The 22,953-nt window shown below is 37.4% G+C and overlaps 2 protein-coding genes and 1 long non-coding RNA gene across 4 annotated transcripts in view; 1 reads left to right on the top strand and 2 right to left on the bottom strand.

Annotated features, from left to right (window-relative positions):
- LOC131996374 (uncharacterized) overlaps positions 1-22,953 on the top strand; it is a 204,047-nt gene that overhangs the window by 16,991 nt on the left and 164,103 nt on the right. The window lies entirely within an intron of this gene.
- Positions 11-881, bottom strand: LOC106088309 (uncharacterized). Its single transcript, XM_013253762.2, has 2 exons — positions 792-881; positions 11-713 (listed from the first exon to the last, which is right to left on the bottom strand). Exons 1-2 carry the CDS (start codon positions 840-842, stop codon positions 240-242), a joined length of 525 nt encoding a protein of 174 aa, XP_013109216.1. The 5' UTR covers positions 843-881; the 3' UTR covers positions 11-239.
- LOC106088283 (uncharacterized) overlaps positions 12,297-22,953 on the bottom strand; it is a 129,052-nt gene continuing 118,395 nt past the window's right edge. For both annotated transcript variants that reach the window (XM_059365996.1, XM_013253719.2), the window contains 2 exons: positions 13,900-14,397; positions 12,297-13,838 (listed from right to left, as the gene is read on the bottom strand). In XM_059365996.1, the coding sequence (XP_059221979.1) occupies positions 12,756-13,838; positions 13,900-14,268 (1,452 nt within the window). In that variant the 5' untranslated portion in view covers positions 14,269-14,397 and the 3' untranslated portion in view covers positions 12,297-12,755. The remainder of the gene's footprint in view (positions 13,839-13,899; positions 14,398-22,953) is intronic.

Raw genomic sequence — 22,953 nt, 5'->3', positions numbered from 1 at the left:
AAAGCAAAGCTAATAGTTTAAAATTGCCGAGTTTTATTTTAGTTTTATCCATTGCATGTACAGGATAGAATTACAGAGCAATATTTTCCTGAATACTTATCAATATCATCTGTAGTGATTTACACTGTATAGTACTAAATTATAAAACAGCAAATGCCTGCCAACACAACACAGTTTGCCATTCTTCTTATTTCATTTTGTTTGTATAAAATAGTTTTGATATGTGATTAATCGTTTTCTCAGCAAATTTCTGTGAATATGGGTATTATATCCGTCTTATCTTGGCTGGACAACTTGGCGTATTCCTCTCCAAACTTGGCCTTATCGAAATTCTCCATCCAATCGGCAGCCTGATTTTGTAAATTCTCCAAACCATTTTCGCTTAAAAGTTTCACCACTTGCTTCATTTCGGCCGAGCTGTCATTCTGCTCCCCATAGGGCGCAGTCACCTCCAGAAATGCCACCATCAACTCAACACTCTTTTGAGCACATATACCCGAATGAGACTTGTAGTTGTTCAATTGCCGCAAATAGGCTTCCAGATCTTCTCGGTGTTTCTCATAAGCTGCCGTTGAGGGCATGGCCTCGAGCACTGCATTAATCATGGGTCCACTGTCATTGACCACAGTTTTGGCAAATTGTATGAGTTCCTTCATGTTTTGTTCCACATAGGTGTCACGTTTGAAACGTGTGGTAACGCCAGCTGAGCAAACCTTTCAAGTAAACAACGTTTTTTTTTTTTGAAGATTATTTGCCTGTTGAGTAGTTGCGGGCTGAAAGTTGATATTAACCTGAATTATTAGAGCGATGTTTAACAATCGCATAAGCTGCAGCTTTCTCATGTTTCCTCCTTTATTGCACAGCTGATACTGAGAATTACACCAAATTGGCGTTTGCATCTGAAGCATTTTGATTTGTAAGAAGCTTTCAAGAGAGTCCGTTCAGCAATCATTGAATGTGACTTCTTTGTCATGAGGTTCTCACGCGAGAGATTGTATCAATTGAATGCTACGTGCTATATGGAAGTTCCTATAAATAAAACCTTTGTAAGTAGGTGCGAATACACAAAGCCATCAATCTGCACAACCACATTGGCTCATCATTGACATACTGCAAGGCAGCAGGAAAAATTTTCAGTATGCTGCTGATGGGTAAATGGGAGTGATACAACTGCCGCATAATATCTGAGTTATAAAGTAGACAATCTAGACTTGCTTTCCACCCCTATTCATATGTTCAACTGTCTCGAGTCTAATTTCTACAACTGCCGCATAATACCCGAGTTCTAAAGTAGACAATCTAGACTTGCTTTCCACCCATATTCATATGTTCAACAGTCTCGAGTCTAATTTCTTCTTAGGATTAGACCATTAAACACCAAATCCTACTTGCTATCTAATAGTTATTAAGACCAAAACAAGTAAAAGCGTGCTAAGTTCGGCCGTGCCGAATCTTATATACCTTCCACCATGGATCGCATTTGTCAAGTTCTTTGAATAACTTCTTCGAATAAAAAAATATCAGTCATAGAAAAACACCACCTCAAAACTTTTAGTCAAATCGAGTAATAATTGCGCCCTCCAGAGCGTGATCGGTGTATATATGGGCGCTTTATCAGGTTATATACCGATTTAGATCATACTTAGAACAGTTGTTGGAAGTCATACCAAAACGAAATATGCAAAATTTCTACCATATTGGATAAGAATTTCGCCCTCTAGAAGCCCAAGAAGTCTAATCGGGAGATCGATTTATATGGCGGCTATATCAATATATGGACTGATTTAGACCTTACTTAACATAATTGTTGGAAGTCAAGATAAAACACTTCATGCTAAATTTCGGCCAAATCGGATAAGAATTGCGCCCTCTAGAAGTTCAAAAAGTCAAGACCCAAGATCGGTTTTTACAGTCCCAACTGACCTATACTAATAAGAAGTATTTGTGCAAAATTTAAAGTGCCTACCTTTACTCCATCGAATGTTAGCGTGCTTTCGACAGACGGGCGGACGGACATGGCTAGATCGACTAAAAATATCATGACGATTAAGATCATGCATATTTTATGGGGTCTTAGACGCGTATTTCGAGGTGTTGCAAACAGAATGACGAAAATTAGTATACCACCATCCTATGGTGGAGGGTATAAAAATATCACGAAATTTTTTCAATCAAATAAGTAATTGAAAAAAAAATAATTTTTAATAAAAAAATTAATTGAATTTATCATTTTTTTAATTCAATCAACCATTTTTCAATAACGCTCTTGATTGAAATTTAGGCGATTTTCAATAAAAAAATTAATTGATTCATTCATTTTTCAAGGTGAATCCAAACTTTTTTTCAATTAGGGTCGTGATTGACTTTTTTGATATTTTCAATTAAAGATTAGTTAGCTCAATCATTATTTAAATTGAATCTAAACTTTTTTCAATTGCGATCATGATTGAAGTTTTCTATAAAAAAAATTAATTTATACAATCATTTTTCTAATTGAATCTGAAAACTTTTCTTTTTTTTCAATTAGAAATTTTATTGAAATGTTCTCAGCTAAAAAATTAATTGAATCAATATTATTTTTTCATTGAATCCGGGTTTTTTCAATTACGACAGTTATTGAAATTTAGGCAAATTTAAAAAAAAAAATTTGCTTAATTTTTGTGGCATTCTTTAGCTTTTTATTGCCAATAAGTAATTATTCAACTCATTATAGGTAACCCATTATTTTTTAACCTTAGGTATTTCTACGAGTTATAAGATGTCGATGTATTCCAGTGGGTAATGATAAATGTTTACCTAGTTTTTTCTGGGTAGGCACTTACCAACTTTGAGCCGACTATAAAATCCGCTTTTGAAAGTTATTCAAAGTTGTTAACATTACAAAATATATTATATCTTGATCTAATGAGGACACCATGGCGCAGAGGTTAGTATGTCTGCTGATGACGCCGAACGCCTGGGTTCAAATCCCGGCATGAACATCATTGAAATTTTCAGCGGTGGTTATCGCCTTAGTAATGCTAGCTGCATTTGTAAGGTATTCTGCCATGTAAAAACAAATTGTGTCGCTATGCGGCACGCCGCCCTGTGGGGCATTCGACTGCAAAAGTGTTGTATAATTCAAAATGGAATTTTCAAGCAATAATGAAATATTGTGCGCAATTTAAAAGGTTATAAAATTCTCTTTCATATTCCGGAAAAATATAGTCTTAGGCCATCTAACCTGTTTGTAGTATAGTCATGAGCATGCACTTTTTATTGATTTCTCAGTTAACATGATCTCTTATAATTTTTTTATGAAAAAACTTTAAGTCGTATGTATGAAAAAACTATAAGTCGTACGACCTTCAAACTTTAAACATATTTGTTTTAGGTGTTGAACTATTTTTATAATTTTTTCTACAGTAGAATTCAAAAATGTTTATACCGTAAAATGATAAATTTTTGAAGACTTTAAAATTTTTATATTTTGTTAGAAAAACATGGAGATATAGTTGACAATTCAAACATATCAAGATTCGAATATTGATTTTTCTAATTCAGAAGATCCTGGATAATGTATATTCAAAAAAGTTTTGCCCGTTTTTGCCCCATTTGGATTTTTGGAGCTTTTTTTTGTCCAAACTCTTGGGCACATATTTCAAATAAAGTTTATTTAAGCTTCAATAAGTGATCTGAGATTTTATGCAGATCTATTTTCTTAATCTTTGTTGCTATAAAATATTGGACATTTTGATTGAAAGTTTATCGAAAATCTTTTTGATATTCTAGAATCTTTAAAGTTTAGGTCATGTCAGCTCCGATTTATATAAAATCAATGAAATAGTCAAAGATTTGTATGTACTCAATGAAACAATCAATGTTTTATACTGATGACAACCATACAATTTATGTATTGTAGTGCTATAATGGATGCAAGCGCATAGAGTCGTCGTTTGGTTATATATCCAAATCTGAACAGATTTCCTTGATATTCACCAAAAATCTCTCTTTAAACTTCTTTCTTTCCTGTGCTGAATTTCAATAAAATCCAAACATAAATCAAAGATTCATTGTAATATCAATAAATCGTATAAGCAATATGTATATCAGATGTATATGTATATAAAAGATTTGCTCAAAACTTAAAATTTTTCTTTTTCATATTTGCCGAATTTCATGAAGATCGGCCTCTCTGTTGATTTAAACGACACTTTTGATGTCAAATTTCCGACTGTTCGTCGTTCGGACTCGGCATAAAAAAGGAGGTCCCTTAAGATTGAACTTAAACTTTAATCGGCCTGCACTCATTGATATGAGAGAAGTCGCCCCTGTTCCTTAATGGAATGTTCATGAGAAATTTAGTAGATTTAAGTAAAACCATAAACAAATCCGTGTAGTTTAGAATGTTGGGAAATGGTTCATAAGATCGATATACTAGATTTCCATAGATTTTGTCTTGACAACTTTATACTTTACCTTTGCCACAATCAATTAACTAAAAAATACGGATTATCAGCGATTAAAATATAATTGGTATTATATTTGCGATAAAATAGAAAAAAATTTGAAATCAACTAGAATTCTTATTTGCATTGATATGAATATAAAGCAGTTCAAATTTTTAGCATTAGTTTAATAAGCTAATATATATATTTATGTATATATATATGGGTATTTTGTATATTGTTAATGTATATATATAATAAATTTGTTTTGGTAGAAAAGATAATTAAACTTATGACATAAATTACCATTTCAATTACAAATACAAATACATACAATATATCTTACAATATTCGTATTAACAAGAAAACATTTCTTAGCTATTGATTATTTATCAAGGGTTCAATATGATTTTTTATTTAATTGAACTCAGTTTTCTTAAATTTTTTTCAATAATCATCAATTTAATCACAATACAATTATACATATATATATAAATAATTGAATTTCATATAATCTCGTATGCACATGTATTAGTATGTGTGTGAGTGTTGGTTGTTTTTTATTTTTGTTTTTTAATATATTTATATGTAAATTTTTGCTTTTAATTTGTTATATTATTCAAGTAATTATTAATTTTCCATTTTCTAAACTTTGTTTTAGAATTCTTTTAACGCTCTATCTCTTGTATGCAGCCCGTATGTACACTTATATGCTTATAAATCTTTTTTAAATATATTTATACATATATATGTTTATTGTTTGTCTTCTCTTGCTTTATAAAATGTATGTATAAAGTTGGAAGTAGTATGTCAATGTTTATTTTGTGGACTCAAAATTTATTGTTACAAGAACAACAGACAAACCCACTACGAATGTATTGTTTATTTTCGTTTTGTATGTGTATGTAAACATTGTAAACATCAGCTGATGTTCGCTCTTGTAATACTGTAAACATCAGCTGATTTTATAGCGATAAAACAGCTGATTTGAAAAAACCAAATAAACGAAAACTTTTTGTTCTTCTAAAGCTGTCTTTGAGGATATATTTCCTTAAACTTTTTCTATTTCTTTCCAAATAAAGTATGAACAATATTTAAGAATAATGGGATATTAATTCACCATTTCGCTCTCTGGCAAATGAAATCAATCAACAATATTTCATCTCACAACAATACATTTTGAGTGGAACTTTCTATTAAAAATGTTTTAATTTAGGTTAATTTCTCTATCATTCTAAGGAGTTTTAATTTCAATTTGATTACATTTTCAGTAAGAAAAATTGACCTTCGGTGATGTTAACAGTTTTCGAGAAGACTTTTTGTTTTTTTTTTTCTTTTTGTAATTTTTCGGTATACTCTAATGTAGTAGATGATTGATGTATGCATACAGGAAATGTTCTGAGTTGTACAAATACAAAGGTACATAGTTGCAGTTTTTCTTCTTACAATTGAAAACCATAGATAGTCCATGTGTTAGTATTTAGATCTGAGCTGTACAACCCCTTGCTGGAGTTGTGTAAATATTTGTTATATATAAAATATGTTGCATTATATTATGGTATATATATATATATATATATAGATAAAATACATAGATAGCAGAAGGAGCGAGGTGGTAGGTTGAATAGGTAATTTGGGTGGGGTACATACATGCGTACAATTGTACATATAGATTCCATAACTTTGAAAAACATTGGTAATAAATATTTTACATTAGCCTATGTCTGTAGGTTTATGAATGAGCATCTGAGGTGGTGGACATGATATGAGTTAGGAAGGTGTTATGTTAGTTAGTTAGTCTGTATGAGGTACTTGAAATGTTGTAACACAACTTGCTTGCTTTAAATTCTATGTCAAGTGAAGTGTTGATGTGCTACCCTAATTTTTTCACATAATTTTGTTTTCTTTTATTTATTTATATAAAATGTATTAAGGTACTTTTGACAATTCTCAATACTTGCCAAGAATATCCCAAAAAAACCTCACCTTACTTCAAGCTTCTGCTACCGTTTCAAGTAGCATCAGTGTGTGTGCTTTTGTGAGATACTCCTGCAAATATTATTTAAAAATTTCTTGATAAATCATAAAATCATATATTCAACAAAATTTGTTTTTATTTTTCCCAACTTATGTTTAATAATTATACTCATATATATGTACAATATCTGTAAGTCTTAGAAATATTCAATTCTTTTATTCCACTTAATACAAAATATTTTGGTAATACAATACTAAAAGGTTGCAGTCGTACACATTGAAAAAGTTATTTGATTGTGGTTTAGTTTAGAGAAGAATGTTGGCAAATTAGTTAAGTTCAGAAAATGCATATCAATTCCTTATAAAATAAATTTATGATGTTTTTATTAGCTATGCTATTCTTTGAATAGAAAGCATTGCATTTAAATGAACTCAGCTGGAATTAGTTCAAAAAATCACGAAAGGATTTTAACAATCAAAATAAAAGAGCGCAAACAGACAAACCAAATGAACCGGACCGTTTATGTGCTGTAGGTGGCCTACAAAAAGCACTTGCAGTGACATTCGACGAATATTCAAGTGCACAACAAAGAGAGTTTGTCGATGTGTTTTGCTGTTCTAAGCATTGATGATTAGTTTGTGTCGAAATAATTCTTATTGCGCCAAGGAGAGTAAGAGTACTTATTGAGCCCTGTTTCAAAACATAAGCGTGCTCTACACCATACTAGTAGTTGGGTATTTAGAGCACTTGATCAATCTGACAAGGGTGTTGAAGAAGATACATGGTGTATCAGAAATCGCGATCCACTATGCCAGTCAAAGTGCATTGACAACAACACCCACTACTCGCAAGAGTATGTTCGAAAAATCACAACATTAATTTACACTATTTTTAAACGACAAATATCAAATATGATTTAAATCGAAAGCAAGTTAAGACACAGTTTATATCTTAATGTTGTGACGATATGTCTTCCACATAATTGTTCTGTGAAAATGAAATCTCAGAGAAAATTTGAGACAAATGGTTAAAAATTTAATTTGTTTTTTACTAGAACTTCTAAAGAATAAATTCTAAGAAAAATAAGTTCTAAAGTATTCATCATCATCAAGAAGATTATTTTATGAACTTTTTAATGCATTAATTATTTATGAATTTTAAAATTGAACCAATTGTTCTTGTTTGCATATTTTGAACTCGAAAGTATTATAAAACACCAGAAAGTGCTCTACTGTTTTTTTGTGTGTTTCTATTGCATGAATACTTTTCATTTAGTATTTAATTAAACAAAATGTTTGCTTATCATTAGAAAAAGTAAGCAGTCGAGTTTTTTTTGTTAAAGAAACATGATTAAATCCATCGATATGTAGATATTTAAGCTTTAATTCTAAATTTATGTGTTTTTCTCTTTTTAAATTTATATTTTTTTTATTACTAGTCACATTTGAATTATTCTCCTTTGACATGGCCAATTAGCAGTTGTTCAATAATTCTTTTTATGTTGTATTCCTGTTGTCGTAATTCGATGCTACAACCCTTCATTTAGTGTTCTGTCTCCAAAAAAGAGAGAAGAATTATTTCCACCAAACATCTGTTAAGGCTCATCTGTTCTCCTATTTATGATTCTATTGTCAACTTGATTTACATTTTTTTTTTAATTTTTTACAATATTTGTTTAAGAATTTCAGCAGTTTTTTTTTAAATATATTTCCTTTTGGTTTTGATTAGCTAAGGCAAAAAATGTTAGTTTTCAAAAGTTTTAATTTTGTTTGGTTTTGTTAAATGTTATGCATTTCAATTCAAATTTCCATTTCTAATTGTTATATAAAAGTGATAGAAATACCGTTTGTGTAATTTTTTACGTAATAAGTAAAGAAAAAAAAAGAAACAATATAATATAAAGTATTTTAGCTTTTTTTATGCTCCTTTCTCATTTTGTTTAGGAGAGGTTTCATCAAATATAAATTTGATAAAACATTAAATTTAATTAAGAACTAAGATCACTTTACATTGGATGACTTTCGATAGTGGCATGACAATAATTGACGAGGGCATATTGCAAACGACACATGCGCATGATATGTGCTCATTCCAATTAAGGCACATCAAAGGTTTGATTTCCTCCAACGTTACTACCGCTGTGGTCGATAGAATATGCCCATGTTCCTTCTCCGTATGCCTTGATCGAATATCATGCTATGTATTTATAGGCATTAAATGCGATCTTTTACTGTCTGCCATTTTTGTCATCCTTACTTCAATCATTCCAGTGGTTATCTGCGCTTTCAGTCGTCTGTACTTAAATCATTTCTTTTATCCATCGTTGCACCTTTTTTCCTTTTACCTTACATCCTCCATCCTTCGGTGCTTCCATATTTCCTTCTATACTTCTTCACAGAGCTCCGTCCATCATTCCTTTCATTTTTCGTTCCATTCTTACTTCAAATTATTTCTTCCCCCCTCCTTTTTTTCCTTTCACCCTTCCTTCGAACCTTCCTTCCATCCTTCCTCCAATCCTTCCCAACACACATCCTTCGATATTTTCTTCCAATCTTCCATCTTTCCTTTCATCTTTCTTTCATCTTCCCTTCCATCTTTTCTTCCTGCTTTCCCTTCTTCTTTCCTTCCATCCTTCATTCCATACTTCCTTCCATACTCCTTTGCTACCATCCTTTCATATTTACTTCCCTCCTTTCTTCCATTATTTATTCCATCTTTCCTTCCATCCTCCACCCCTCCTTTCATTATTTCATACTTCTTACCATCCTTCCTTCCGTCTTTCCCTCTTTCCTTCCATGTTCTTTTGCTACCATCCTTTTTCCTTCTTTGAATATGTTTTTCCATACTTCCTTCTATACTTCATTCCATTTTCCGTCCATTCTTCCTGCAAATCCTTTTCTTCACCGTTACTTCTTTCCTTCCATGCTTTTTTTTCTCCATTCCATTCCTGCTGCAACCTTTCTCCCATCCTTCCTTCCATCTTTCCATCTTTCCCTCCTTCCTTCCTTCCATCTTTCCTTCTATCCTTCCTTCCATCCTTGCTTCCATCCTTCTTTCCATTCTTCCTTCCGTTTTTCCTTCCACCTTTCCATCCCTGCTGCGAAGGATGGTGGTGATTCTTTCCTACCATATTTTCTTCCATACTTCCGCTATACTTCATTCCATCATCCCTTCCACCCTTCCTCCAAATCTTCCATACTTTCATTTCTCCTCACATAGATCCTTATATCTTTCCTATAAATTTTCCATCTTTCCTACTCCCTTCCTTTCAAATTTCCTTTCATACTTCCTTTACTTCTTTAAGAACTTCATTCCACATTTTCCTCCATTCTTCCTCTCATTACTCCATTCTTCCTCTCATTCCTCTATTCTACCTCTCATTGCCCTATTCTTCCTTCCATCCTTCCTTCCTTCCTTCCTTCCATCCTTCCATCCTTCCATCCTTCCATCCTTCCTTCCATTCTTCTATCCTTCCTTCCATCCTTCCTTCCATCCTTCCTTCCATCCTTCCTTCCATCCTTCCTTCCATCCTTCCTTCCATCCTTCCTTCCATCCTTCCTTCCATCCTTCCATCCTTCCATCCTTCCATCCTTCCTTCCATCCTTCCTTCCATCCTTCCTTCCATCCTTCCTTCCATCCTTCCTTCCATCCTTCCTTCCATCCTTCCTTCCATCCTTCCTTCCATCCTTCCTTCCATCCTTCCTTCCATCCTTCCTTCCATCCTTCCTTCCATCCTTCCACCCTTCCTTCCACCCTTCCTTCCATCCTTCCTTCCATCCTTCCTTCTATCCTTCCTTCCATCCTTCCTTCCATCCTTCCTTCCATCCTTCCTTCCATCCTTCCTTCCATCCTTCCTTCCATCCTTCCTTCCATCCTTCCTTCCATCCTTCCATCCTTCCATCCTTCCTTCCTTCCATCCTTCCTTCCATCCTTCCTTCCATCCATCCATCCTTCCTTCCATCCTTCCTTCCATCCTTCCATCCTTCCATCCTTCCATCCTTCCTTCCATCCTTCCATCCTTCCATCCATCCTTCCATCCTTCCATCCTTCCTTCCATCCTTCCATCCTTCCATCCTTCCTTCCATCCTTCCTTCCATCCTTCCTTCCTTCCATCCTTCCTTCCATCCTTCCTTCCATCCTTCCTTCCATCCTTCCTTCCATCCTTCCTTCCATCCTTCCTTCCATCCTTCCTTCCATCCTTCCCTCCTTCCATCCTTCCATCCTTCCATCCTTCCTTCCATCCTTCCTTCCATCCTTCCTTCCATCCTTCCATCCGTCCATCCTTCCATCCGTCCATCCTTCCATCCTGCCTTCCATCCTTCCTTCCATCCTTCCTTCCATCCTTCCTTCCATCCTTCCTTCCATCCTTCCATCCATCCTTCCTTTCATCCTTCCTTCCATCCTTCCTTCCATCCTTCCTTCCATCCTTCCTTCCATCCTTCCTTCCATCCTTCTTTCCATCCTTCCTTCCATCCTTCCTTCCATCCTTCCTTCCATCCTTCCTTCCATCCTTCTTTCCATCCTTCCTTCCATCCTTCCTTCCTTCCATCCTTCCTCCATCCTTCCTTCCATCCTTCCTTCCATCATTCCTTCCATCCTTCCTTCCATCATTCCTTCCATTCTTCCTTCCTTCCATCCTTTCTTCCATCCTTCCTTCTATTCTTCCTTCCATCCTTCCTTCCATCCTTCCTTCCATCCTTCCTTCCATCCTTCCTTCCATCCTTCCTTCCATCCTTCCATCCTTCCATCCTTCCATCCTTCCATCCTTCCATCCTTCCATCCTTCCATCCTTCAATCCTTCCTTCCTTCCTTCCTTCCTTCCTTCCTTCCTTCCTTCCATCCTTTTTCAAACCTTCCTTCCATCAATCCATCCTTCCTTGGATCCCTCTTGCCACCCACCTTTTTTCCATCAACCCTCCTTACATGCTTATTCTCCTTCCTTTTTTTCATTCTTCCTGCAAATCCTTACTTCCTTCCATCCTTTTCTCCATACATCCATCCTTCCTTGTTTCTATCCTTTCTTCCATCCGTCCATCATTTTCTGCAGGAATAGATTGAAGCTTTGTAGATCCAGAAACCAAGCTTTTGTTTCTTGTGGAAATGGAAATTTTTGTTTCTTGTGGAAATGGAAAGTGTGAACTGGTATAGTGCTGACACGACACTTACGGTTGTAAACGTGCTCACAAACACAAGCAACAGGCTAAGATTGGATTGGCCAATAATAAAAGTCAAGAAAATAAGAAAGGAGCTTATGGTACATTAGAACGGAAATATTGTCAGAATGAAGGAAGAATCAAGATAATGAGAAGAGGAATCGAATACTGAGGGAGGATTCAATTCGACCTCCGATATCGACATGTGATACTTAGACTATATTCAAATCTGCAAAAGATATATGCGACTAACAGTGCGGTCCATGGTAAAAACTGCGAGATTCTGGGTCTCAAATGCTGTTGAGAACATCAGAAAAACTTGCAGCATTGGTTATTCATAAGCAGTGTTGGCGACATTGGTTATGCAATCCATTTAAACTCGACTATAAAAGGAGCTAATATTTGAATCGGACATTAGTATGTGAGGAGTGTCCCCATTGTTCCTTAATTTAATGTTTCTTGGACTGGCTTTTGCTAGAGTTTCCACTGATTGAAACTTCAACCATAAAAAGGGGCATAGAGGGAAAGAAAAATTAATGGCGAATATGTCACAAACACAGAATTGGCTTCTTACTGGACCCTTCTTCAAGCTATCCTTGTCAACGCAAGTCCCTTAGGAAGTTTTGATGGCATTTCAAGTGTCGTAACAAAAACTAAAAATAAAATAAAAAACACAAACAAAAAAGAAAATAAATTCTATATAAGATTAATGTTTATTTTTTTATTTTAAGAAATCAAATACCAACTAAATTGAGTTTTTTTTCTTACAAAATGAAAAGAAAATTACACAAAATTTTGTTAAACAAAAAATTAGTAATCGTTATTATCAGTTTTTTAATAGTTTTTTACACAAAAAATCATCTTGAAAATCTTTTATTCTCTCACTTTTTTATCACAATTACGAATGAAAAATTTCTTTAATTGCTAGAAACTGCTACGACTGCCCCCACCCGTTCCAGATCCAGCCGAACCATTGCCGCTATTGTGCAGGGCTGCCTGTGGCACCAATATGCGTGGCAAGGTCAGCGAACGTTTTGGCCCAGCGTGCTTGGCCACCGACATTACAGCCAAGGCCAGAGACACCTCGGAGGTGGGTTTGCGTTCTCGATTAATCTGGGAGAACTCATTACTTCTGGAGGGTGTATTATTCATGGAAGAGGGCGTGGTTGCACAAGCATTCTCATTGGGGGGCAATTGTCACGCATAGGACTGGGCTGTTTGCGGTATGACATTGGGAGAGTATACCGAACCGCCCAATACCGGATCGACCTTTTCCACCAGATTTTTTAAGCGACCCCTTAGCTCTTCCAGGCTCTTGGACTTTGCCTTGTTGATGCGTTTATATTTGACATCTTTGGGTTTGGTCACCGAGCGATGGTTGGACATGACGCGATTGTAATTAGTCATAGGGTTTTGTGATTTCACAGGCTGTTCGCCATTTTGTTCTTCGTCTTCTTTGCTCATGGAGCGCTGTTGATCCTCCATAGATTTGGCATTTCTTTGCAGTTGAGGCACACGCATAACCAAGGCGGTGGTGAAGCCATCTGAATTGGGTGAGGAGGGAGGTTGATCTCTGTCTTTGGTTAAATCTTCGGGAGCGGTTATGGTAACGGTTGTCAGGGGTATTGACCCATTGGTGGTTGAGCCGGGAGGTGTTGCTATGTCCACAGTGTCCAATTGGCCTTCGGTGGAACTGGAGCTTAAAGCCTTTTCAGATCTTTGCTTAAATTTGTCCCTCTTCTCGGCCACATCAGACGTGGGTTCGGGGTCTTCTTCTACGGAATAAACAGTCTCAAGAATTTCGGGTCTACGCAAGAAACAGTTATTGCGCCGCACAACACCATATTTGTTGAGACTCGTCTCAATGGCATCTGATATGGAACGGGCAACGGTGATGCCATCTCCTCCCGAGCCTCCCAGGGAGCAGGAGCCACCGCCACTGCCGCCGCTGGAGCCTTTTCTTCGTATGCCACCACCTATGAGAGTCATATTGGTATCGGAGTCCATGTCCTCGAGCACCACAGCAGAGTCGGAGTCATTGAGCGAATCCAATTCGGTGGCGTAACTTGCATCGATCGTTTCCAGGCCATGCTCGACCAAGCGTGTGGAGAGGGTATCTATGATTTTCTGCTGTCTTTGTATCGTCATCTCGCGATGTTGTAAAAGACTGGAGATTTGTTTTTGTTTACGCTTCAAGCGGGATTCGAGCAGTAGCAGTTGAGACGTTAAGGCATTCATTTGATCACTCTTCTCCTTTTGATAGCGGTACTGTTGTTGGACCTGAGAAGACAGACAGATTAAATTTCATAGACATCATAAGGGAATGAGGTAAGGAACTCACCTGCAGAGCATAGGCCTTTCTCCATTTCATGATATGTTCCGCTTGAAATCTAACCTTAGATCTAAGTTCTTCGATCATTGCTCGGGCGGTGTGCAGATCCTTGGGGTCCTGATTCATCATATTTAGCCTCACATTATTGGTGTGTGTCGACACCGGTATGGGTGGGGGCCATTGAAACTCCAACGGCGGCTGGGCCACCATATCCGTGGGCAATGAACCCCTGGGAGCGCCAGGAATTTTGGGTTTCGGTGTTGTGGGCCCTGCCGATGAAGAGGAGCCTTTTGGCAAAGGATTTGCCGAAGGTTGTTTTTGCACACTGCAAGCCATGGTAATGGTTTTGGCAAATTGTGAAGCACGAGCTGCATACATTAGAAAAGTTAAGATATGCCTCAGCAAACCGTATTTGATGTGTTTACAACTGTTGCTCCTTTTGTGCTGTCATTTAGATTACCTTTTGCTGCTATCTTCTCTTGGGTGTTGTGCTTTAACATTTGAAATCTGAAAATGAAATGGCAAAGAAAACGAAATGGTAATCACTGTCTATGGAATTTCACATAGTCACATCTGCTTAATGGAGGGGTAAACATTTGTGGAGATTTAATTGAAAAATGTTCTTAATTGCGATTGCGCTGATATTGTTAAGCGCAATTTTGTCATTATCCATTTAATGGTCATGCCTTTCTTTTCTCCTGGTGAGCGATTTAAGTAAGTAACCATTTGGTCAATGGTTTGAATACCATTGTTAATGAGGGAGAATAGTTGTCATCTCGACTACAGAGGGAGGAAAGTGCTGGGAATTTTGTTAAGAATGCAGCATGTGTAAGGTTTGTGCAGTTTGTATTTTAATACTCTGAGAATGGCTGGCAAGTGTGGCATAATGCGAGGACTCCTAGGCGAATGAGTGATTTAAATTTGTATGTGCATTAAGGCGTATGTTGTGTGTAAATCAGTTATTGCACCATGGGGCGTATGAATATTTTGAAATTAAACACACATAAAATATGTCGATAAAGTTCTGTGGATTTTTTTTTTAATTTCAATAAAATTTAAAAAAAAAAATCCTTTATTCCTTTATTAGGAATGGTTCTTATGATTAGTACCTTCACGATAGGAAGGGGGTACACTAACTTGTCAATAATGTAGCCATTTTCAGCCGTCCTCCGTCCGTCTGTTTGTCGAAAGCAGAATAACTTTCAAACGAATAAAGCTAGGCACTCCAAATTTTGCACAAATACTTCTAACTGATGTAAGTTAGGTTAAAGGACAATCGCCTATCAATCGTAGTTGCCAGACGCTTAACTTGGAGACTCTTGGTGCATTGTAAAAGAGATGAAATAAGATAGCGTAGATATAGCGTACTCTGACACGTAGAAACTGAAAAAAATCATCGACTGTAGTTACACCCCACCAGCATACTTACGAAGTACGAGAATGACAAGAGGGTCGAGTGCCTTAAAGATGATAAGAGGCGTTCATCCATAATCCTATGCCGCACATTGGAATAAAATCAAACAAACAAATATTAAAAAAATTGGCATTTGAGAATGGATAGAGATAACTCTTGATATGGTTAGAGCTGAGGTGATATTGAGATTGGATTGAATTTTTTCGAAGATTTGGCAGCCCAAACAATTTTCCGAAATGCTGAGGTGATTAATTTTAGGGCCCTGGCAAAGGCGCCCGGACAACCTAGGGCCACTATCTCCCTCAGCCCCAACCATATGAAATTTCAAAGAGCTGTCTTTATCCGTTCTTCTATGACATATTTTTTACTAGATTTTTCGATTCTATCGCACTGTGTGCCGTCTCTCCGCCAATGCGGGGCAAGAAGAAATCTCCTTGCACAAATTCTCCTCGTCTCGACCCCACGGCAATGTCAGCAGCTAAGGTCGTATTTTTCGTCAGCCACAGGACAATTGACGTCCTCGTTCCCGAGAACCTCAGGGCCTTCACCATTCTGCAGCACTCAGCGCCAGGCCACGCCAAGTCTTCGTGTTCGTCGCAATAGGCATGCATCATCCCAAACAGCCAGGGTGCCAAGGGGTGGCTCACCATCGGCTTAGAATACCCAGAATCCATATGCTATTCAAACTTGGCAAGTTGGTCGGTATTCCCCTCCATTCCTTGGTGGCAGCTCCCAAACGCCTAGCAACTCCCAATGACCTCACCTCCCGACGACCTCACCACCTTGACCTCACATGACCCGCAGCCAGAACCTTCATCGGCGCGTGACTATCCGTAACTATATCGTGACAGGGCCACCGCTCCTGACCCGGGATCAATATCAGCCTGAAAGTCACCACTAGGAACTCAAAAAACACCCCTGTCCCGGTTTCCCTATTCGGCTTGGACTCACCCATGTAAACAGAGGGACCCAAGAAGTGCGGGATGCCTCCAGCCCTAAGCTCCCTCTCCGGTAGGACAATAAGAAGATTGGGCCGGCACATAGCACGTCGCGTCGTGTCGCCTATGCCACATAGGCGAATGCCGATGAGTGCCATGTTTCTAATTTCTTCAGTCTTAGGGCAGCGCATTCCACGTACAAGTGCAAAGGTCTCAATTTAAGTAACACAGTCAAGGTCTCCCTTGGAGAATTCCTCTTCAACCCGATTTCAGCCGCGATAACCTGTATTCACTATCGGGAAGACGCACCCTATCCAGGTCCGATCCGTGCCAAGCACCCATAGGTGGAAATCGGTCTAACCTGAGCACCATACAGGCTGGAACATTGAGGTCCGATCTGTGTGGTGTTCATTCTGTAGAGAGGAGTCGGTAAAGGACTGCCACTATTGCCTATCCTAACCTAACCTACTGTCACGAGAAGCTTAGCGTCCGGGTATAAGTGCAAAGGCCTCAATTTAAGTATCGCACTCAAGGTCTCCCTCGGAGAATTTCTTCCTCATCACGATTTCTGCCGCGATAACCTGTATTCACTATCGGGAAGAACAACCCTACCCAGGCGCGATCCATGCCAAGCACCCATTGGTGGAAATCGGTCTATCCTGAGTACTAACAGGCTGCAACATTAAGGTCCGATCTGTGTGGTGTTCATTATTTAAAAAATTGTCTAAGTGAGTCTGGTAAGGCTTAGCGTCCTTTATTGCGGATAGTGGAATGCGCCATACGGAGTAGCTGCAACGGCAGTTGCGGACAATCAGCGGTATGGAGTGGAGAGTCTCAGTGAGAGGTGCTCGATATGACAAGGCTAGTTATTGCCACCTTTTAATAATCAATGGCCACCCTGTGTCAGCGGCGATCGGTCCTTTTGATCGGAACGAGCTTGCTCACCTACAGGAGCTTGACGAGGGTCGGCACCTCCAAATGAAAATGTAGCTACAACAACAGTAACATACATCAGTGGACCGACTCTGGTCTAGTCTCAAACTCCTTCCTTTCTAAATTCGTCAAGAGTAAAGCGCATTCAGTCCCCTTTTGATTCTCTCCTCAACATTATTTTCCAATTCAACTGCTGGTAAGGAATAACGACCTGGTAGCAAGCCTCCAGAGAGATAAGCGATCCCACACTGAAAGGATACATTCAGTGTAAAATATATTGCACCTATAGAGGGCACAATTTTCATCCGATTGGGCTAAACTCCAATCTCCAATTGAAATTTGTTTTATTTGGTTCGTGCATTGATATTGCTGCTATATAAACCGATATCCTGCTTTGTACATCTAATGTTCGTTCAAAGTATAGGTGATGTGAAATTAACGATAGTATCGGTGCTATTGATATTTTTTATTAGAAATATGGAATGTTGCGATTATCGATAGTTTGCCAGCTCTATTATAAACCGATCTGGCGATCTTTCTTCTTGGGTATTAATAAGTCTTAGTGTTTGTGCAATAAACAGGTAAAGCCCTCATATATAGGAAATATGATTTTCTTACTCGTTTCCCGATTTGTTATCTTCAAAATAACTCAAATATGAACTTAGTTTATAAAAAATATAATTTTTAGCATAACCCAATGTAGTTACGGCCCGAATGTAGTCCGTTTTGACTTGTCATGCATTTGTTCATGTAGGCCAGGGATAGGCAAAAATACACATACTACTACACATTATTTTGTACGCACAGAAGAAAATAATCTCTTGCAAGCTCATGGGCTTTTGGTAATAATTACAAATGTGGTGGTTCATCCGTCACTGATATAGGTATAAGCTAATAGAGTAGTTAGCGAATGAGTAATTTTTATTTTCATGATCACCAAGGCGTATGATAAACTTATCTGAGAAATTAGACAGCTAGACGTATGAGTAATAGAAACGAATTTAATGCATTTTTTGCTGTAATAGAACCGAAATTCCTTAAAATTCGGATTCAAAACCATTATTTTTCTTTATGAAATCGAAATGTTTTTTTTTTGTTTTTAAAAGACATCAAATTCATATTTTTTGTCTTTGCATTCAAAATATTTTCTGAATTTAAGTTTCTAGTTTTCTGTAATGTTGTGTAAAATAGCTCTTAATGGATTTGAGTATGGTTAAAGGGATATTCTGTTTCCCCCTTTGCTTTTATACCCTTAATTGTTTATTGCGTCTGAACAGCTGTAACTAACAGCATTAACCCCTTATGGCGATTTTCCTTATGTACCACTTCTACCTCTTCCTTTTTGACTTCCATCAAAAGCAACAGACGGAGTAAAGAAAACGACTTGTTTTGTTGTTGCTTTAGGACGACTTGTTGTTGTTATTATTGCTGAGGTTTATGTTTATTTTACATTTATGGGCTTATTTTTGGGCTGTTATCATATTTTACCTTTATGATACACTTTACTTAGTTTTCGCACATTATGGCCCTTAGGCACTTATACACTAAAAACGAAGACGCACACACACCTTTTCCATACAAAAATGTACAAGCTTTTATCCTCTTATCCTTTTTGGTGTCTTTCTTTGTGCGGGTGAACAAAAAGGTCAATGTTCCTCCGAAAAGGAAAATTCTTTTTGAATTTCGGTCCCCTCTGTGTCTACCACAAAAAATTATGTATTTTTAAGAATATAACGGGCAAAACAACTGGGTTATACACCAGCGAAATTATTAGGGAATGACCAGCATCTCGTTGACTGGTTTGGGGGACATGAATTTAACAAATTCTAACAAATGTCACTTTAACACTGGTGGTGTTATTTTTGTCTGTGGGCAGAAATGCCTTAAATGCCAACTGTGTTAAAGAATCAAATGGATATATTTGCATTTAAGGTTAATGGAAGAGGTTTAAAGCAAACAAAGTTTTAAATTTTGCACCACATTAAGGTAAGTCAATCTTTCCTTTTCTTTAAGCTAATTGGCTCAAAAAGTCAAGAGCCAATGAAAATGTGTAGAGTTCAAATGGCATTGACCTGGCATTGACGTTGTACGTCTTCAATTGATTTGAGTACCCTCCCTTTATTTACATAGCCCTCTTAGTCTTTGATATCGCAGTGTCGCGTCTGAATGCTCATATAGTGTTCCTATTTCGACACTGTAGTTCAGGAACCCTGGCCACCGTGCCGTTCGAATCATACTGCATTTATCATTTTCTTGCTTCATAGCTAGATAACTTTTCAGTGAAAACACAAGAGAAGTGATCGTAGGAGTACAAAAAGAGAGATTGGACGTCTCAAATATCCTGATGTATGAAATACGTTAAATCGGAAGAAAGATACTAAGGCCTGAACATTTTTTACTAGCTTAGACAAATGTAAGAAAAATTTAGACAAATCCGAAAAGTATCGCCCAAGAATATTCTTAACCGTTTCCATTCTATGTCCCCAAACCGGATCAAGTCTAGTATCGTATCCGCACCTAAGGGTCATGGTCTTTTAGTTACGAAATCCGGGCATTGACATGAGAAATTTCAGCTTCCCCACATGACCTACACACGTTGCCACTAGCCGCACCTATTCGGCCTAAGTGCTCCCGTTGTCCTATACGACCCGTATTGATACAGAATGCCTTTTGACCTCAGTAATAGCCTCATCCTCTCATGAATCGGATCTCCCCATTGCGTTTTCGTCGCCCTACTAACGTCTTCACTGTTCTCAATCCACATGTGCTATATGCACGTTCTTTACCCATGTTGAATCGCCCCGAAAGGCTTCGGATTCACAAAGTTAACTGATGGCAGTCCTCTGGGCCCTGTGGCCTACTAGTCTGCCCTTTTGTTTTCTTTTACTCTGTTATGGCCCGGCAACTAAGCGATGCGTATTATGCCATCCTCTAATAAAGCGTTAATTTCCTCCGTTATCTCTAAGACTATTCGTGATCTTACCGTCCTGGTTGTTATATTCCTGATGGCCAGTTTGCAAATGCAAATTTTGCTTATGAACATTCACTAAGGAACTGGGGCAAACTTCTCACATATCAATGCGTGCAGTCCGATTCAAGTTTTAAGCTCAATGATAAAGGGCCTTCTTTTTATAGCCGAGTCCGAACGGCGTGCCGCAGTGCGACACCACTTTGGAGAGAAGTTTTACATGGCATAGTACCTCACAAACGTTGCCAGCATTAGCAGGGGAAAACCACTGTTGAAAATGTTTTTCTGATATTTTCGCCACGATTCGAACCCAGGCGTTCAGCATCATAGGCGGACATGAAAAATTTGTAAGGTCGGAATAGTTTCCAGTGTCTTTGTAGGCGTTGTCATCATCATCCCGCTTAGACCAATACGACTTGTTCTCTGAACATATTACAATTTCCTTATGTTGCACTATATCTTCATCGCCGTCCACCAAACTTCTGAGGCGTAAGTTGGTATTGGCCTAATCAAGAGCCAGTGGACTAACTTCAGATTCCGGCGCCATTAGAAGCTTACGGTCTATCTACATAATATCTAACATTTGTGAGCCTTCTCAGTTCAATTTCCTATCAATGGTCGCTACCAAGTATATGACATTCTTACAATCGAAATCCTTCTGGCCCAAAAGTGGCTCCTTAAATTGGCCAACCATCGTCTTCCTCGCAAATGGGCAGATCTATGTCTGTTCGCCCATAAGAGTGGCAATAAAATGCTCTTGGAGGATACGCCCCACTTTGAGGCCAAAAATTCATCCATCCTTAGCATGTGGCTTATCCTAAGGATATTACGTATCCAGTCTCTATAGACCTAGTCAACCCGGTACTTATCTGAGGTGTAAGGATTGGATAACATTCGTTATATGGCCTTCGACTTACCTTGACATAGGAATTGTGCTGGGATCCTCGACATTCATACCGTGTAACGTATGGTTCAGAGCGGTCATCTATACAGATCTCCCGATTCTACTTCATGGATCTATAAAAGATGTATTTATTACCTGTTCTTCAACATGGTTTAGATCGGTCTATGTTTAGATGTAGTTGCCACGTGTACTGATCTCCTATAAAAGGTCTTTAGCCCATAAAATGCACATTTATTACCTGAATTCGCTGTATGGTTAATGTATATCGAACGTTTGACCGAAATGAATTCCTCTTACTTGTTTTTTCTCTTATTTGTGACTATTTAAATCGCCACATATTGAAATCCTTAATGTCCCTTCCAACAATCTCCTATTAGTAAGCCATGATGCAGCCTTAAATATGGTTTGATAGTGTTTCTATAGCACATGCGATTTTTTCTCCTACTCCAATTGTTTTGTCTGTATTTCTTTGGTGTCCATGATATTTTTACTTATGTGATGTTTTGAAATAAATAAATTGGAATAAATTTCTTGCCCCAAAAACTTACATTAATCATACGCCACGTTTGCACTAAATAAAGAAGGGTATGAAATTAATTTGTTCCTTTGAGACAATAAAAAAGGGTGTTTATAAACTTTGTTTCGTCGCTCCATCAATAATAAAATTATTAATAAAAATGACAGTTTCCATGGCCTGTCTCTCCCAATAAACCCCAATAATTAATATTAACTATACGCTTCGTTGAATCAAACCCTGAATTTGTATACAACAGTATCCAATTCTAATGTTGAGCATAGCCCATTTGCATTAGATAGAAATCTACCCTACGATAATCTTTGGTTCAATCTCTTTCCAAGATATTTACTCTCTGTCACTCTGTTGTCATTTAAAATTAATGAAAATTACCCTGTCGTAAGTAAGAAAAGAAAACATTCTCATTGTCTATTCTAATTTAGGGATGCCTTCATTCATTTCGATATGCCAAAACAGTTTAAGCAACAAATAGCAAATAAGCTACAAACTGACAACATTTGCATTGTACTCCCATGCTCTGCCATAGAGGAGGATGTATGGAATCAACTCAAATTACAATCTGTTGATGTGCGTGTTTGGAGAATGTTCAGGAATTTCCTGGGGCTGTTGCCACTTGCAGATGGACAGTAGCAGCAGTAGCAACATGTTTTGCTGAAATTGCTTGAATTGATTCCAAACAAATATTTGGAAGTCTTTATTTTGGGAGGCCATAACAATTTTGTATTTTGCCTTAAGTTCGTCCCTGGTTATGATGGTCTGCTGGTTTCTACATCTGTAAAACTATAGAGAAATTAGAAGATCTGTTTAATAGGCCAGCATGCTAACTAAATCCAGCTAATTGTTTGTTCATCAGTAATGACAGTTGCTGACAACAACAGAAGAACTTGGTATTGAGCTTGATTGCGTCAATCCAAAGAGACATGGGCTATTTGTTTTCAGGAAAATGTGGGTAAACAAGGAATGTATATTTTTATATAAACGAAGCAAAACATTATTGTCGTTACACAATAATTATTATGCAGAAAGATTCAATTTGTTTGGAATTCTTCAAACAAAACAGATAAGAAATCATAGGAAAAGTGGGGGGTTTCAAGAGAAAATTCAGCTTCCCGGAAGTTTTGCTTGCAATTATCATCTCCGTTCTGTTTAAATGTTTTTAGTCCTCTTTATTTTTTGATTTTATACTAAGAAAATGCTATTTCTTTATTTTAAATATATTTTGGGGGGTTTTTCTTTCTGTTTATTAAAATTCCATATATATGTTTTTTTTATACCCTCCACCATAGGATGGGGGTATACTGATTTCGTCATTCTGTTTGTAACTCCTCGAAATATTCGTCTAAGTCAACCTAGCCATGTCCTTCCGTCCGT

This window comes from Stomoxys calcitrans, chromosome 3, assembly GCF_963082655.1.
Source record: "Stomoxys calcitrans chromosome 3, idStoCalc2.1, whole genome shotgun sequence".
NCBI classification, from domain to species: Eukaryota; Metazoa; Arthropoda; class Insecta; order Diptera; family Muscidae; genus Stomoxys; species Stomoxys calcitrans.
The sequence above is the reverse complement of the archived record's forward strand: the minus strand, read 5'-3'. Positions and strand labels throughout refer to the sequence as shown.